This window comes from Rhinolophus hipposideros, assembly GCF_964194185.1.
Source record: "Rhinolophus hipposideros genome assembly, chromosome: 4".
NCBI classification, from domain to species: Eukaryota; Metazoa; Chordata; class Mammalia; order Chiroptera; family Rhinolophidae; genus Rhinolophus; species Rhinolophus hipposideros.
Genome location: NC_138050.1, coordinates 10,234,855 through 10,252,501, shown reverse-complemented (window position 1 = coordinate 10,252,501; position 17,647 = coordinate 10,234,855). Strand labels below are relative to the sequence as shown.

The following is a 17,647-nucleotide window of genomic DNA, read 5'->3' as shown; positions in this document are numbered from 1 at the left end:
ATTGTTGGCAAAAAGTTCAGGTCGTCTGTTTCATGCAGCCTTTTCAGCACTTCCAAATAGTAAACCTGGTTAACTGTCCAGTTGGCACAAATTCTTAATGAATAATCTCTCTAATATCAAAAAAGGTTTGCAACATTGTTGCAATAAGGTCACCAACTTAATTGTCAGACCCCGTATACTTTAAACATAAGAATCCCATTTACTGAAAATAAAAGGACAGAAAAAGATTTGTCATGCAAACAGCAGCTAAAACAAAATTGGTATGACTGTTATTACCAAAGTTGGCATGAAATATTCATACAGATACCAAGAGACATTTTATAATTATAAAAAGTGTCACTTCACGTTAAAGACACTGCAATCTTAAATTGTATGTACTGAATAACCTATCTTCAAAGTATATAAAATAGCATCTCTTCCAATCATTTCTATTCCCTCACTTTTCACAACGTGACATTATATGTTTAATTACTGTCTCTTTATTCTTACACCCCCCTGTGGGAATGTAAGCTCCCCAAGGGCAGGAACTTACTCTATCCTGATCTATTCTTATCCTCCATAACTAGCCTAGCACATAGTAGGCACTCAATAAGTATTTGTTGAATAAATTAATAAAACTGCCACTAGCAATTTATTTTCTTAGTGTTTACTTTTAAAGTTTATATTATACTTTTATTTTTTTCAGTTATGCAATCCTTTAAACAGTACTTAGTAAATCTCTGTCAGCCACGATTTTGCATGAGAAGTTTAAACAAAAAGTTGGGAAAATGTTACTTGGAAATATATGTTTTCTTTATGAAACAAAAGCTCCCAAATTTAAAATCATCAAAATGTGCCTTTCTCCATTTAGCAAACATATTTAAATATACATACTGATTCACATAAATAAAATAATACAATTATACATTAGCTTTCATGTTTATTCAACTTCACAGAAAATCCAAAAATGTGTCTGAAAGTTGGTTATTTATCTAAATACCAATTGTTCATCATGGTGACATAATACTATATGGTAGGGGAGATATGCCTAAGTAACACAAATTCTGAAATTCCTGACATTCTGGAAGAGGGCAAAAAGGAAATCTTAAAAAAATCAAACTTACAAGCTGTTAAGAAGATACAGAAAGTAATTTAACCTTTAATACCTGGAACGAGTTTTACCGCCACATTTGTAATTTACATATACAGTGGAGATCACTGAAAAAGCTTCCTGTTGCACTGCAGCAAGAAATTTTATTGTAACATCGAGTAAATGAATTTGCTACAGAGTGCAGCAAGATAACCTCACTGAAGAATCATAAGGTTTTCATAATGGAACTTGTTACAGTGAGTTAAATATTTTCTTAATTTTATACAGTACATATTTTCAAAATGAACACCACCACTGAAGAGTTTGCTAACCATTGTTAGCAATTAATGTTTTATACACACTTAATTTTAATTTAGTTATAGTATGTGGCTCTCCAAATGTTGTTAGTACATGTTTAAACATAATAATAAGATAATCCTCTAAGATGAAGACTCAGGACATCAAAACTTTGATCATTATTGCACCTATTTTTCTACAGAAAAATGGGTAATTTATATCATAATCCTTCCAAAAAGTGAACAGACACGTTAGAAAATTACAGACTCATTGGCATTGAACAAAATCTACAATGAACATTTTTTGTGAATTGATGTACAGAATATGCAATGAAATTCGCTGAACTATGATCATGCAAATAAAAATCCTCCACAATCATTTTTTCATTATGTTTTATAAAATGGTCTCAAAGATATACTTCCATAAACATTTCTGGTGCAATTTAGTGAACGACAAAAATACAAAGCTATCCCTTATTCTTTATTTTATAGGTTTAAAACATGCCTTTGTACTGCTGAAATAGAAATAGTGTGGGAGAACTGAGCTAATGAGACATTTAAAAACCAATACATCTTGGTCCGACATTAGCTGCCTTGCTATATAGCAGCCTACCATAATCACTGGTGTCAGTACTGTTGCCAATGAAGAATAGTTAATTATTGAAAGAGTAACACAATTCAAAACCTTTTTTTAAAAATAAAAGGCAGTTTCATAAACATGAAGAAATCTCTAAAAGAAAAATAATCACATCAATTGTGATATACATTGGAAAATAGTAAAATGTCATTTTCCAAAATAGTAGTTTCTTTATTATATCCCCCATCTATTATAACCAATCTTGGAAATATACCTTAACATAATGGTGTAGTATATGAAAATGCTCCATTATTCAATGTGATAAATTTAATAAGTTAGAATATGATTTTCTTTTCTGATGTTAACCATGAAAAAAGAAAAGAACAGCACCTGAAATACTAAAATGAATTTAGCTAAGGATTAAGCAGTAACCTACATGTTTTGGTTCAAAATACAGTTTATAAAACTGTAAAAGTATACCGCCTTAAGAAATTTACTTCTATAATTTTGCAGATTACACAAAGAAATGAACAAAGATCTGCTCTAAATCCAAATAAATTTCCACTTCTCCCAATCAGGACAAAGTGGAATTTCATTTAAAGTTTGTAAGACTGTGATACCTACAGTAGCTCATATAGTTGTATATATCACTCCCACCCTGTCCCTCCCCCCCAAAACAATTTTTTTTGGCTCCAAAATAAAGTACAATAATAAACTCTTGATGAAAAACTATGTTATGGGGCAGTCTATCATATACTATGACTAAATATGAATTTACAGAAAAGAGCACATCCCATTTTCAGCACTTTTTTTTTCATAAACATGCAACTCACTATAAAATACAAAACACTTGCTTTCAAGAACAGCTTTATAAAGACACACTGCATCAATAAAATTGTTTTTTTCTGATTACCTTTACATTGTAATGAAGAACTAGAACTTTTCTAATGTGTATATATCAGATTTTATATTATAGTGTAACAATTTGCATTTTCTGAACATAATGTTCAAGAGGAAATATCTATACACAATAACATTCTAGACTATTAAAAACTAATTCAAATTACAGAATTTTATTGATACAGTAGATTAATAATAACTGAAAAGGGATGATAAAATGGATAAAGAATTCAGTACATTATTTTATAACACATTCTTTAAAATTAAAATATTTTAAATCTCTCTCTTAAAATTTTCATTGCCATGAAAGGCCAGAAAATTCTGGGACCAATACTGAGGTGTAACATAATCAAACAACTTCAGGACTATTTCACAATTTGCATGGTGTCCTCCCATCAGAGGCCATCATTCAGCTGTAATGGCAGACAATTTAGCACCTCTGAAGATTAAGGGTGCCCAGGAGTAAACACTAGGTAAGATACACAAGGGAAAGAGACCATTTAACTCTCCAACAAATAGTGACATCAAGAAAATGACATTATTTGTTGAAAAAAAAATTTTCACAGTAAAATTGCAGAGTATACAAATACAAACACTGACAGATGACTGCTTAAGATCTATCCTAACAAATTCTTTTCAAACCAATAGATCCAATAAACAGTTGGGTACTGTCAGTTTAAAGCCACAGATAAAAGCTATACAAGCACTTTAGAAGTCAGAAACATCAAAAAAAAGAAAAAATATATTTACAAGTTTCCTCTTTAGTTTCTATCCACACAGCCATCGCACGTCACACTGTCACAAGACTCCATAGTCAAGGTCACCATGCGTATGGCTAAGCGTGTGACCACAAATACACGAGGTCATCAAAGGAAGGTCCAATGTCCTCTCTTCAGCAGTCCCATTTTGTGCCTCAAAGGCTTTCCCCATCCTCAAGCTTGACAAAAATGATTTTCAAAGTGTTCACATATAAAGTTATTAATTACATGCATTCATCGCCTCTCTCTTTTAGAACTTCGCCGCCGTACCTTAAAAGAAAAGCCACCAGATGCTAAATTAAAACGGGTACACATTTATTAGACATAGCAGTAATTATTATTATTATTTTACCAATCATTATCACTGTTCTTGATTTTCTCTGCTTTTCTTTCCTTGCAACCTTTCTATTTAACTTGCTGCCTTGGTCTCATTTTTTTAGACTTATATTAATATTTGCATGTTCATAAACAGCCTTTCCCCAAATAGCAAGATAAAACGATTTTACTTTTCTATTTAATAATTTTAAAAAGAAATGGACAGAAGTCCAGGTTGATAGCAAGAAAAACAACTACAAATATCACCTTTTTACTTATGTTTCTGTAGTAAAACAAAACATTTGATACTGTGAACAGGTTTCTTTCTGGGGAAATAATGAATTTGGATCCTGACAACTATCCTGTTTCCCCGAATATAAGACCTGGCCGGACCATCAGCTCTAATGCGTCTTTTGGAGCAAAAATTTATATAAGACGCGGTCCTATCTAACATAATATAATATCATACCAGGTGTTATATTAATTTTTGCTCCAAAAGATGCATTAGACCTGATGGCCCGGCTAGGTCTTATTTTTGGGGAAACAACGGTATCAAATACATATAAATAGGCTGAAATTCAGACATATTACCATTTGCTGGCAAGCACTAATGCAAGCATAAAACTTTCAAAAGAGGTCACTATTAACAAGAGGACTATAACAACAGAATTTTAATTTAATTAATTTATGGAACAGTTTTTCTTTGATGAAGACATCAATCAACTGTGGACTCCTCAGCCTTATTTTTACTTCCCAAGAAGACCCCAAACAAGCCCAGCTGGTCTGAGACCACAATGCAGCCTATTTTTTGTGTGGCCTTAACCCGCTCACAGATAGACGTGCTGACTATATTAAATTGGACAAAGGACTTGATCACAGAACACAGGTTTCTCAAATATGATGGCTGGCTGAGGGGACGCAAAGATTCACCATGAGTATCATTAAGAGAAAACCTCTTCCTTAAATGTTTAATTATATTTCTTCCAAAGAGAAATGTCTGAGATGTGTTCACTGGGAAAGCCATTCATTACTTTAAAAAAAATAGTGTCTCAGAAAGCACCACATTCCTACTTTTTTAAAAAAGTGTCTATTACCAACTTTATGAATTCCAAAGCCTGATTTTAGTTAAAGATATGATTTTATTTTACATGATTGACTATACATGATTGACTAACTACAGTGAAAATCAAACAAGAAGTAATAAAACATAACAGTACATTTAAGAGATACCAGTGTTCTAAAATCCAGGTACAGAACTGCCCAAAGTGTCAGTGTCATACTGCTACTTGTTCTTCTACATTTAGTTTTAAACTTGACATTTACACTTTTTCACTAGGCTACATCTGTTATTCTCAGTTCATTTCAGGTTTCCCTAAAAGATGTTATCTCCATTATCCAAGCTAGTAGATGAAACAATGTTTCAAACTAATGAACAAAAATATATAAATACTTGGAATTATAACAGCAAATGCTAAATGGCTGTCACCAAATATTTACCAACTCTATTTCTATATTCCATACCATCACTCATGGCATTTTAATGAACACATACATTTACTGTAGAAACTTCTTCCTCTTCTGTTTCTTCCTGTGGAATATCATCATTGACAGGGGAGCTACCCTGAAACACATCTACTTCTTCACTTGAATCATTTTCCTTAGTGGCTGCTTGTTTGGAGCGTCCTACACGGCTGGAGTAAAACACAAGAAAATGAAATGAACATTCTGATCTTTTAAGTAGCAGATTACACCTCATTAGAGGAAATGCCTTCAGATGTTTTATGAATTCTCATTTATTATCATTTTAATCCTCAATTACTTCATAAGACAAGAAATATTTTTCTTATATTCTGAACCCTAAACCAGTGCTTAATCCTAGAATCTTACTTACAAAGATCTGCCAAGTCACAAACACAAGTGTGACTGAGAGTAACACCATAAAGGATTTAAAAACATAACCCAAACTCTGCTCTTTTATCTTTGCCAGCTAGTGAAAGGCATCTTGACTGAGCTGCCCAAAGCAGAAAATCTGGAGTCTACCTTAATACTGTACCACTCTTTATCTGGCCCTGTAGATTCTATTTATAAAGAAATCTCAAATCCATTCACTTCGCTCCACCTCCATTGTGGCTACATTATTTCCAAACCATTCTCATCTCTTGCTTCTTCTCTTTACAAAGTACTCTTTTAAAAAGGTAAAACCAGCTGATGCCACTCCTCGTGGATAGCTCCTACTGTCCTGAAAGCAGTTTTGTACACCTTTTAACACAGTACCTAAGGCCCTTGCCGACCTGTCTGTTCACACCTCTTTCCACTCCCCAACTCCCCCCAACTACAACCCAGCAAACCTTGCCTTCCCTTAAGCTCTCGGAATCTGCCAAGATGTTTCCCACTTCAGAACTTTCAACCACAGCATTCCTTCGATCTGAAATGTTCTCTCCCTACTATCAGACTAACTCCTATTGTTCTCAAGGAATCTGGTTCCCCAGCCCTCCCATTACACTCATAGCAGCCCAAATTTTTCCTTCAGGGCACATATCACAAGTTAGGATTCCATATTTATGTGTGATTCTTTTCTAATGCCCATTTAGATGGGAGTTCCTTAAGGACAAGAATCACGTTATGTTTTGTGCCACTGTTATTTCCTAGCACCTTGTACTCTCTAAAACATAGGAAACAATAAAAAATATGTAATAGACACCAGTATTTAATCAAATGTATCCCTGTTGATATTTTTTAAATAAGAATAGTTATCACTTCTATAAGCAATCCAAAATATGTACTGTTTAATTCATGCTCAGACCAAGCAATTTTTTCGCTTGATTTAGTTTTTCAGAATTAACAAAGAAAATACAAGAATTACATAGAAAAATAATACAGTGGTTCTCAATTTCACTGAGGTCAGAACACAAAAAACAAGCAAATACAACATGTGTTATTATACTAGCTTTAAAAGAGCTTCCCAGTGAAGGGGTGACAGGCTGTTGAGATAGAATATAGCATCTCTTTCTGTATTGATTTTTTAAAAGAAATACTTGTTTGGGTTAGAACATTCATGTGAGGACTTGTGTGATTTTAGGACATAACATAGTAATTTAAGCCATTAATTTTATGATGCCCAACTATAAACAAATTAAAATTATGAGCCTGAAAGATTATTTACCGTTATTTCCTTGTTATAAAAATCAATCATGGGAATTTAACATTCCTTAAGATTTCTTTTTTAAAACCAGTGATTTTCCATGACTGAATTCAAACACATTTATGAAGCTGTCGCAAAAATGTACTTACCTTTACTTTTTACCCAAGGGAAAAATTAAATGGGAGAAGGAATGAAGTATGGGCTAGATATTCAGGCACCATTTCCTCTTTCTGTGGAACACACAGGAAGAGGACAAATTTCTAAGATAACTAAGTGTTGGCAACTCTAAAAACTCAAGCCACCGATATAATTACATAATGGGATTACTCTCGGAAGAACTGATTTATAGAAGACGTGTCATTATATTCCCACTTAAACAGCTGAGAAGAAAAAAGTGCCAAAGTTACAAATTAACAGCATTGATGTTCCTGTCACTTTAATAACGTCTGTTACAGATTTATTATTGTAACTGTTGCATGAACATGTGATTATGTGACCATCCAAAACTATTTGTATGTGGACAAAGATGTGTTAATTTGATTAGAAAACCAACAAAATCAAGACATCAAAAACTGGAGATCAGCATGTGATAATTTCTTTGGATGTGATTTAAGAAAAACGATTACTTCCCTACACAGTTCAAAGAATGAAAACAAAAGTGTAAAAGCTATTATTTAAAAAGTTGCTGAGAAGAGCCATGAAGAAAAACTATAGTGTGAAATGAATGCCAAGGCATCCTAGCAATATGCTGTGATTTAAAATTCATTTCTTTCGGCACCATAAAATCTGTCCTGGAAATAATCAACTACTTGGTATTCATGAAAGATTTGCCTAAAACCTGTACAAATTATTACCAGAGGGTTAACTGGAATACCAATCACCTAGGTAAGTTTATGAAAATTTTATCTTACCTAGTGTGATGGGGCTAAATAGATGGGGTTTAAATGCAGCTCTATGTATATTTTAAAATTTATAAACTTTTGCAAAATAATTTGAAATTGGTTTAAAATTTAATATTATTTACAACTTACACATTTTTTTTTGGTTGTGATGGTGATGGCGTTTTTGATGGTCTTCCTCGTCCTTTCTGTGGGATGGACTGTGTGGGCTCAACTGCACTAGTTTCAGGAGATTCTGCTCTGCTTTGGGGAAGACCCAAATGTGGACAGTGTCAAATTCTGACTTATACGAGAGGAACAAACACATGCACTTTCCAGTTACACACTCTCACCTCTGCTGCGCCCTCCGTGATGGTCGGTGCTGTTTACTTTTGGACTTCTGCTCTGTGTTTCCACTTTGTCTCTCTTCTTCTTCCTCTTCTTCAGCTACTGAAGGTCCAGATTTTTTTTTGCTTCCTTTTTTAGAAGGTTTCATTGGTGGCTCTTCTTTTGGTGCACCCCCACCACCAAGAGGTTTCGGTGGTCGGCCTCTTTTACCTTTTTTTGGTGGACTATTCTGTTCATCCTCATTTTCTAACACATCTTCTTTGAGCCTCTTTTCCTCAGGCCACTGCTGTTCCTCTGACTCGGAAGCTGTATGGCCTCTCTTCCGTCCACGTTGACTGCCTTTAGGTTTCTGTTCCTGGACCAACTTAGTCAGGTCATCCATACCTAATTTCTCTTCCGAATCTGGAGCAGGTGTCTTTTTCCGGCTTCTAGGTTTCTCCAATTCAGACTAGGGATAAAAATCACAATTTTAAATATAAAATTGTCAGTATACATATTTTGAAGAATCAAACAAAAAAAATCTGTTATCCACTTCTGTCATAAAAATGTACTTAAAGTATAGTTATTAAATACATCAGAACCATAACTACTTACTTGCTTTTATTAATAGTTTTTTAATTTAAAAAAATTCTCTGGGGTAAGAGGGTAATTCTTTATTCTTCCTTAAGCTAGAGAGCCGCAAATGGAAACCTCTCAAAAATCAGTGTTTTATTAAATTATAAATTTTAGTGAAGAGATAAAAAGAACATTTTAACTCAATGCTTGAATAATGGAGAACTATACTAAAGTATAATGAATATGCTTTAATGCTAAATTTAACTCATTCTAATTTTACCATACAGTAAGTATGACATAAAATAGTAAGACATAGTAAATGTCTTAAATAAAATAGTAAGACATAAAATATCAACTGTTAATATGTTTTACATTATCATAAAAGAACTTTTTACTTTGTAAATAAAAGTTGCAAAAAGTCAAATGTATTTATCATTTATTAAAAATACTGAACACATTTCTGAATCAAAGATCCTGCTTCTTCCCAAGTACAACTAGTTAACAAAAATAATTTAAAAATCAGTGACTTTCAAATTTAAAATAAAATCCTAGTCTACATTCAGAGAATTTATGATTTACCAACAGATACTAAGGAAATTCTCCCAAGAAGCCAAGAATAGTATGTATGAAGATGTATAATGCTCTTCATACACACACGTACATACAACACAGAAATACCTAAGTTTGAAATAAGTTAACTTCTAAAAAGTTTGTACCAATTTACATTCTTAAAACTCAGTGAAAAAGAATTATCTGATTACCTATAATTTTTTAAATATGTTTAATTAGCCCCTTGTATTTCAGGTCTGTGAAATACCTAACTATGTCACTGGTATTATGCCCCTTATCCATTTGTTTACTGGAGTCTTAAGTACTTTATTGTATATTCTTCTACATTTTTGTATATTTTAAAATTTTATTTTCCATTTGTTATGGACTGAATTGTCTGTCCACAAAATCCATAGGTTAAAGTCAGGATCCCTAATGTGATGGTATCGGGAGAGGGGGCTTTTACCAGGTACTTGAGTTAAGAGAGGTCATGAGGGTGGGGCCCTTGTGATGGGATTAGTGCCCTTGGAAGAGACACCAGAGAGAGCTCTCTCTCTCCGCCATGTGAGGACATGGCAAGAAGGTGGCTATCTGCTAACCAAGAGAGTGCTTACCAGGAACAGAATCAGTCAGCACTTTGATCTTGAATTTTCCAACCTCCAGAAATGTGAGAAAATTAATTTCTGTTGTTTAAGCTACCCAGTCTATGGTATTTTGTTATGGCAGCCTGAGCAAACTAAGATATTATTTTATCTTGTTTTAGAATAGGATGTGAGATGAGGTTCTAAACTGTGTTTCTCTATTCCCAACCCCAAAGAGACATTCAATTATTTCAAAATCACTGATTTTGTAATGCTTCCCTTATTCTATATTATGTTTTAAAAAATAATGTTTATGGGCTATTGTAACAGCAGCACAATAGTTTACTAATTATAACTAAGTATGTTTGTGTCTTGTTGGGCTGAACTTATCCTTATTATGCCTCTTTTTTAAATCCGTTTATTCTGCCACATGGACTTAAAATCACACTGGAATTTTACAATTGTATAGTCATTTAGAAAAAACTACCATCTTTTTAATTCATTTTTCCCATGAAGGAACATGGCATGTCCTTTCTCTCTCTTCAAGTCCTCCATGTTTCTCACTTATGCTATTTTATCCACATAGGTTCCCACTACTTCATTTGAAGGTTATGTTTATATCCATCCATCCATCCATCCACCCACCCTAATCTATCTAATTTTCTTGTTGCAGTAGTTATTATGAAGTTAATCCCCCTTCCAAATGCATACCTGATATAAAGTAAAATCAGCAAAGTTAGTTACATACATACATATATACAGATATATGGCTACCATGCTAAATTCCTAGTTTTTTTATTGCTTCTCTTATTTTTCCAAGAAAGCAAAAATAGAAATGAATTTGTCTCTTCTTTGTCATTGTCATACCTTTGACTCCTACTTCATGTCTTCCTGAAATGGTCAAACATTCTAGAACAATTTTAAAAAATAGTGACAGCTGTTTGCTTGTTTTGTTCCTGATTTTTAAAAGAATGCTCCAAGTATTTTGACTTTAAAAATAACTTTGATTAAATCATTCACTACCAATTTAACAGACAAAACTTTTAGCATGTTAAGGATGTATTCTTTAGATAGTAATTTATTAAGAGTACATATTTGAATATCTGTGTCTTCTTTGGCATGGTTATCTTGTTAATATTTTTCCTCTTTGGTATATTGATATGCTACAATATATTAAAAGATTTTTTTAGCATTAAATTATCCTTACATTCCATAAAAAAATTAAAAAAAAAATCTATAAATGACTGGTTTTGATTTGTTAGTATTTATTTAGTTTTTGTACATAAACATTAACTGTCATTACTCAGAGATACCGTGTTTCCCTGAAAATAAAACCTAGCCAGACAATCAGCTCTAATGCGTCTTTTAGAGCAAAAATTAATATAAGACCTGGCATATTTCATATTATATTATTATATTACATTGTATTACTATATTATATTACACATAATATTATATTATATCATATCATATTATTATATTGTATTACACTCGGTCTTATAGTAAAATAAGACCGGGTCTTATATTAATTTTTGTTCCAAAAGACGCATCAGAGCTGATTGCCTGGCTAGGTCTTATTTTCAGGGAAACACGGTAGGAAGATAAAAGAAATATTAAATTAGAACTAAATTTAAAGTGCCACCTCTAATTTTAAATGCTATAATTCATTTTGATGTTCAAAGATCTGAAGGGGTGGTTGCATTCCTTGAAGCTTTGGAAAAGGTTGCTGGTAAACAGGAAACCGATGCTGCTTTCTTGAAAATACCATAAAGTAATTTAGTTTCCTAAATTACGGTCTCTAATTTCTTTTTCATTTTTCACTGCATTGTCTTAAGAACAGAGGGAGTATAAAACTGATGTTAGGAACAGGAAATGTGAAAAATATGTTTCTTGTAAAACTAAAATTTGAACATAAACGTATATAGACAATAATTCCTTTGCAGTGAAATGTGAATGTGAAGCTGGTAGTAGGCAAAGAAGACAGTCCCCTTTCATTGTAACAGGAGTGCTCTTTCACTATAGTTTATTTGTCTTTAAATTAAACTTCTGTCTCATAATGCTCACCTCTTTGAGGATATTTCAGTTGAAACTATATTAATAAGGCTCTTCTAGTACTTCTGAAAATGAAAGGCCTTCTTTATATCATAAATAAACCTCAAAGGCTCAGAAATTCAAAACTGTTCCAGAGACTGTTCTGCACTGTTCCGTAAGGTAAAAGCAGATATGGAATTTATAGGATATTAAGAATCAAAACAATGTTTCCCAAATTGGGGGTGGGGGGGAAGTGCCAGCATGCGGGTGTGGGTGGCCTAGCTGATGTTTCTAACAAACGGGAGAAACTATAAGCTCCCACGTAAAGCATTTTCAAGCATGTGGTACCCAACTCTCATAAATGATAATGAAGTTTTTTGTACTAAGTGAGAAGTAGGATTAGAAGACATAAACTTTTTCCAATTCAAGGATTCTCTTCTACAAATCCAGATAACAGCATTCCTTTTTGGCTAAGTGATCAATTTTTAATTCTGCTTGGGTGAAAATTTTTAAACAGCCAATAAAAATCAGAATTTACAGCACAGATAGTAAGGATTTAGTAAGAATTTTAATAATTTTCCTTAAGTGGAAAGAAACTATCTGGCAAAATAAATTATCAGAGAAACCTGAAAACAACTGAAAATAAACTTCTTGGGCTATACAATGTTGGGCCAGTGGAAGACAGAAAGGGCAGTGATAGTTTAGAGAAAGCAAAAGTAATTATTTTATTAATAACCTTCCACCTCTATTAACTGAGTAAAATCAAACACATTAACTTTATTATTATGGTAATCATTAATCAAACATATTAATCTTTATGACAATACAACAGCAGCAACAATAATTCATTTGGGCTAATTCATTTATTCTGATAAATCTTACCAGGGAAGCAACTACATTTTACAGATAAAGATACTGATTCAGAAAACTTAATTAGTTACTCAAGAAGTGTTACAGCTAATCTAGAAAGTCAAAATGTGCCCAGTTATTAAGGCCATCAGGTTTTGCTGGAATACATAACTGTATTCTGTAGCTGCACCAAAACTACCAAATTTGTCTTCAAGTGACATTTACAAATTGTGTCTACCATACAAGCTATCACTGCTATTAAAATTTAAAAACTAAAAAAGGACTTTATGAGGACTGTAGTATTTCCCACCTTTACTAGAAGCTTATTTAAAGTAATTAAAGGCTCAAGAAATCAATTAAAATGGAGAAGCCTTTCAGGACCCTCATTCTATTCCCTTTCTCTAAGGCTAAGTCTAAGCTTATTATGTTTAAAAAAACAAAACAAAAAACAAGCAGTTCTGAGTATGGAATTGGTATGTTTGATTCCGAAGTCCTAAAGAATCAAAATTACTTATTAGAATGACAAATAAATACAAGAAATTCAATATACTTAAATTACATGGTCAATGATAATTATAGACTCAAATTTGTGATTAAAACCATTCAAAGAAAATCATGTCAAATATGAGAGTAATATCAACTGGTTTCAGTGTAAAAATTACTTACACAGTGAAATAATAGTAATCATTATTATTATAATGATAAAAGCAAACCAAATAGCTCACCCTTACAAGGTCAGAGTCGTCTCTCTTGTCACTTTTTTTCCCCGGCAAAGGTGAAGACATTGTGTAATCTTCATTTTCACTGTGATCCATTTCAGAACTATCAAGCCTTTTAATATAAACATTTGCAATTGTTATTATAATCAAATAACCTTAAAAGCTTCTCATGTTCTCTAGTGTTGCTTTATAGCTTTATGAAAAAAAAGGTTCATTCTAGTCAAAAAAGTATTGATTTTATATGATCATTATTTAGCACCAAATCAACAAGCAATGAAATACATTTAACAAAACAGGAAAATCGAAAATCACAAATTTAGTTTTCTTTTTCAAACTTTCTAAAACCTAATCCTATCTTTGAGTGGGAACATAAAGCAAACTAAACCTTTTCTTGCTGGGAAGTTGGATTGGTTTACATTAGTTTGCCCTGTCCCCTGCCTCTCCCTTATCCCCATTCCATTTTTTCTTCTCACACTTAACACCCTCTAATACACTAAAGTTATGATGTTTACCACCTGCTGACTACCTTCCCCTGCTAGAAAGTAAGCATGTATCCTCTGTCAGTTTTCCTTACCAATATACACGAAAGCACTTGGGTCAGTGCCTGGCATGGACTAGGCACCCAACAAGCTCTTGCTCTCATGCACTGGTATAAAGGCTCAGTCTTCTGTCATCGGTGATCTCAGCCTTATTTGGTTTTAAAAACCATATAAACATCACTGAATCCTGAATTTCAATCTCTGACTCAGAAGCTGCCTTGAACTCTAGATACTCACATATCCAGTTGCCCACTCACTTGAATTTCCAATAGGCATCTAAACGTTAACAGCCAGAACAGTTGCATATTCTTCTTTTCCCCACCTTCCCAACACACACACACACACACACACACACACCCCCTCAAGGATCCTACATCTCAGTAAATGGCATGACCATCTATAGTGGAAATCAGGCAAAAAACCCAGGACACATCCTTACACCCTCCTTTGGATTAACTGTTCACATCTAATCCATTAACAAGACCATTTGGATCTGGTGAGAAAATAAATCCCAAATTTATGTACCTACCATCTTCCTCCCTCTTCATCCCTTTCCTATATTACTATTAGCTGACTCCTACTCAGGTTCTCTAACTCAATTCTAGCTCCTCTATTCTCCACAAGTAATCAGGGCAATCTTTTAAAAGCACAAATTAGATCACTAGATTCCACAACAATACCTTCCAGTTGTACTTAAAAATTAAATCCAAATTCCTTACATTACTCACAAGTCCAAACATCATCTGGCTACCTCTCAACTTCACCTCTTGCCATTACCTCCCTCATTCCTACTCTCCAACCAAGCTGATCTCTCCAACCAATCTGGCTCATTCTCTTAGAAAGTCCTAGCGAACAGAGGGAATATGGAGAAAAAAGTGACAAAATAGTCTAGTCAAAGTCTGAAAGAAAGTTTAACCAAATATGATGAAAAAGTACAGTAGGGAAAGTAGGTGTCATTTGTTTTGAATAACAATGGGAGATGAGGACAGGGTAAAACAATTGTCTTGAAAGCAAATAGGGGAGCCAATTAAGATTTCTGAGCAAGGAGTAACCTGAAACCAGAAACATTTAAAGAACTTCTCCAGCAGTGATATGATCTACATAGCCAGAAGAATAAGGACAGCAAACAACCAAATACTACAATAACTAAAGAAAGGGAATGACTGAAATGATAGTAAAAAAGAGAAGTATAAAACATTGTAGAGAAAAATAACTGGCAGAACCTAGCATGGGGAGAGTCAAAGACAATTTTGAAGCTCTTAGCTTAGATGACTTGGGTGAATTAGATCATCTTTGATTCTAACCAGGAATTCAAGGAGAAAAACCAGTAATTTAGGAAATATTCTGGTCATGTTCTGGTATGAGAATGTCCACTAGAAAATGTCTACATGATATGGCTGAAGGGTCACTTAGGTATTAGCTGTTAACACACATTAATATAGGAATCTCGAGTAAACAAGAGCTATAGACATAATTTTTGCTCTATTTCCATTGTATTATGTACCATTCAACAATTTATTCATTACAAGGAAATTAATAAGCTATTTTAGAATGTCTCTTCCCTTCTCTACTAATTTGTTATGAACAATGCAAAAATCAACAGTCTTTCATAGTAGCTTAACAAAACCAATAAACAGTGGCAGGTTAGCCTGTACAAGGCTGTGTTGCTAACCAATGACGTACTAAGCACTATGCTAAAATGAGACAGTGAAATGTGTTTCCTTTTCTTCTTTCTTAAAAAGAAAAATATCTCCTAGAAAGCATGACTTAAAAGTACATTTTAAAAACTATTTTTAAACAACCAAAAAAGTTTATAAATGTACATGGTAAAAAGAAACTTAAACCATACCAAAGAGTATAAAATGATCTCCATCCTGCACTGGGTCACCAGTAAGATGTGGTGTATTCTTACTGAAACTTTATGCACATACAGCAAATGGGAATACAGATCCTTTTTAAAAACCCAAACACTGTAATACTGTTCTATTTGCCTTTTCATTCAACAATGTATTGTAGAAATTCTTCATATTAGCTCCTACCTCATCATTTTTAATGACTGTGTATTCCACTGTATAGATGTACCATCATTTAAGTGTTACAATTGATAGACAATGGAAATTAGATTACCCCCACAAGCTAGAATATGGAAGGCTAGATGGACTACCTACCTGAGCAAGCAAATTCATATGAACTTGTAAGTGGCCACTAATATTAAATGGTATGCACTGATTTCCACTCACTGAGGTTAGATATTTTGAGTTATTTTAGTTCTCATAGCCTTGTTGGGATCCGTAAATATAATCCTTACATTTATAAAATGCTGATATTTCTTATGTACGTACCTCCCCTTTATTCTTCCCGGAGAGCTTGGGTTTGAGCTGCTGCTGGCATTGCTGACCGTTTCCATCCTGGATGACTTTGTCTGGGACTGTTTGCCTGCTGACGAGAGCGGCTTATTAACAGCTCCCAGAACATTGGTTGTTTTAGGCTGAAAGGAAAAACGCATGTCTCTTTCTATTTGATTAAAGCCCAAAAACATTTACATGTAAAGAACTATTAATAACGTTTCTAGCAAAGTATTTATAATACAAATCAAGAAAATGTGCCTATCCTTAAGCAAAATAGAATGATAAATTAAGTATCAGTTGAATGAATTAAAAACTGTACAGATAGCCTAAGAGTCAAGTTTCTTAGTTATATGGACGAAAAGGCTTACGGAGAAAGTGAGAAAATAAATGAAACGTATAATCAACAATTAAAATAGACAATTAGACTCTTGCTATGGAAGGACATCAGCAAATGCCTTTTAAGATTTATATCTTGATTATTACAGAATAAGATAATTAAGGATCAAAGTCCCTAGAGCTTTATAATAAGCTAAAAAAATAAGTCCATGTATTTTAGCTTACATCTACATAGTAAATATAACTGTTTCTTACTAGTAAATGGAAGATAATAATAATATTCTATAACTTTAGATATACCAATTCTTAAAGAAATACAAAATAACATAATTATGCCAATAATCACACTAAAATTAACTACTGCATAAGAATTAAAACGATTCTCAAAACATACTTTCCCAGGAGTGAAGAATGATTTCATTTCTGGAGGCAGGTAATTTTTGGTGTTACTGAAGTTCTACAAGCAAGGGAAAAAGATGTAGTCGGTGAATACTGAAACACTATCTGCGAGGAGGTTCAAAAGCCAACAAAGCATAGTGCAGCTTTTGTTTTAAAGTACATAGCAAAATACACATTTATTTAAACCAAATAATCAGTTGAAACACAAATTCCCAGTCACTGATTTCAAATACTATAAGCTTAAACTAACCGTGTACCAACTCCAATATTAACGGAACATATTCAAATTCTAACATGCTAGAGTCTAAGAGTGCGTCCGAAAGCACATGCTTCTGTAATAACTCCACAGAAGAGACCACATACACTCCTGCCATCTGAAACACAGCAGGCGAATGCTTACAAGCAGACAGCTGTTTTCAGTTACTGGGCAAATCTACAAGGCTGCTCCAAATTTCTAT

The 17,647-nt window shown here is 33.3% G+C and overlaps 1 protein-coding gene across 6 annotated transcripts in view; it reads right to left on the bottom strand.

Moving 5' to 3' along the window:
- Positions 1-641: 641 nt before the first annotated feature.
- PDS5B (PDS5 cohesin associated factor B) overlaps positions 642-17,647 on the bottom strand; it is a 160,947-nt gene continuing 143,941 nt past the window's right edge. The window contains exons 29-35 of one of the 6 annotated variants that reach the window (XM_081046583.1): positions 17,185-17,247; positions 16,449-16,594; positions 13,574-13,679; positions 8,289-8,731; positions 8,089-8,199; positions 5,468-5,606; positions 904-3,870 (exon numbers count right to left, since the gene is read on the bottom strand). In XM_081046583.1, the coding sequence (XP_080902709.1) occupies positions 3,835-3,870; positions 5,468-5,606; positions 8,089-8,199; positions 8,289-8,731; positions 13,574-13,679; positions 16,449-16,594; positions 17,185-17,247 (1,044 nt within the window). In that variant the 3' untranslated portion in view covers positions 904-3,834. Of the gene's footprint in view, positions 3,871-5,467; positions 5,607-8,088; positions 8,200-8,288; positions 8,732-13,573; positions 13,680-16,448; positions 16,595-17,184; positions 17,248-17,647 lie in introns of all 6 variants that reach the window. The other 5 variants (XM_081046584.1, XM_081046585.1, XM_081046586.1 and 2 more) reach the window with 5 other exon arrangements.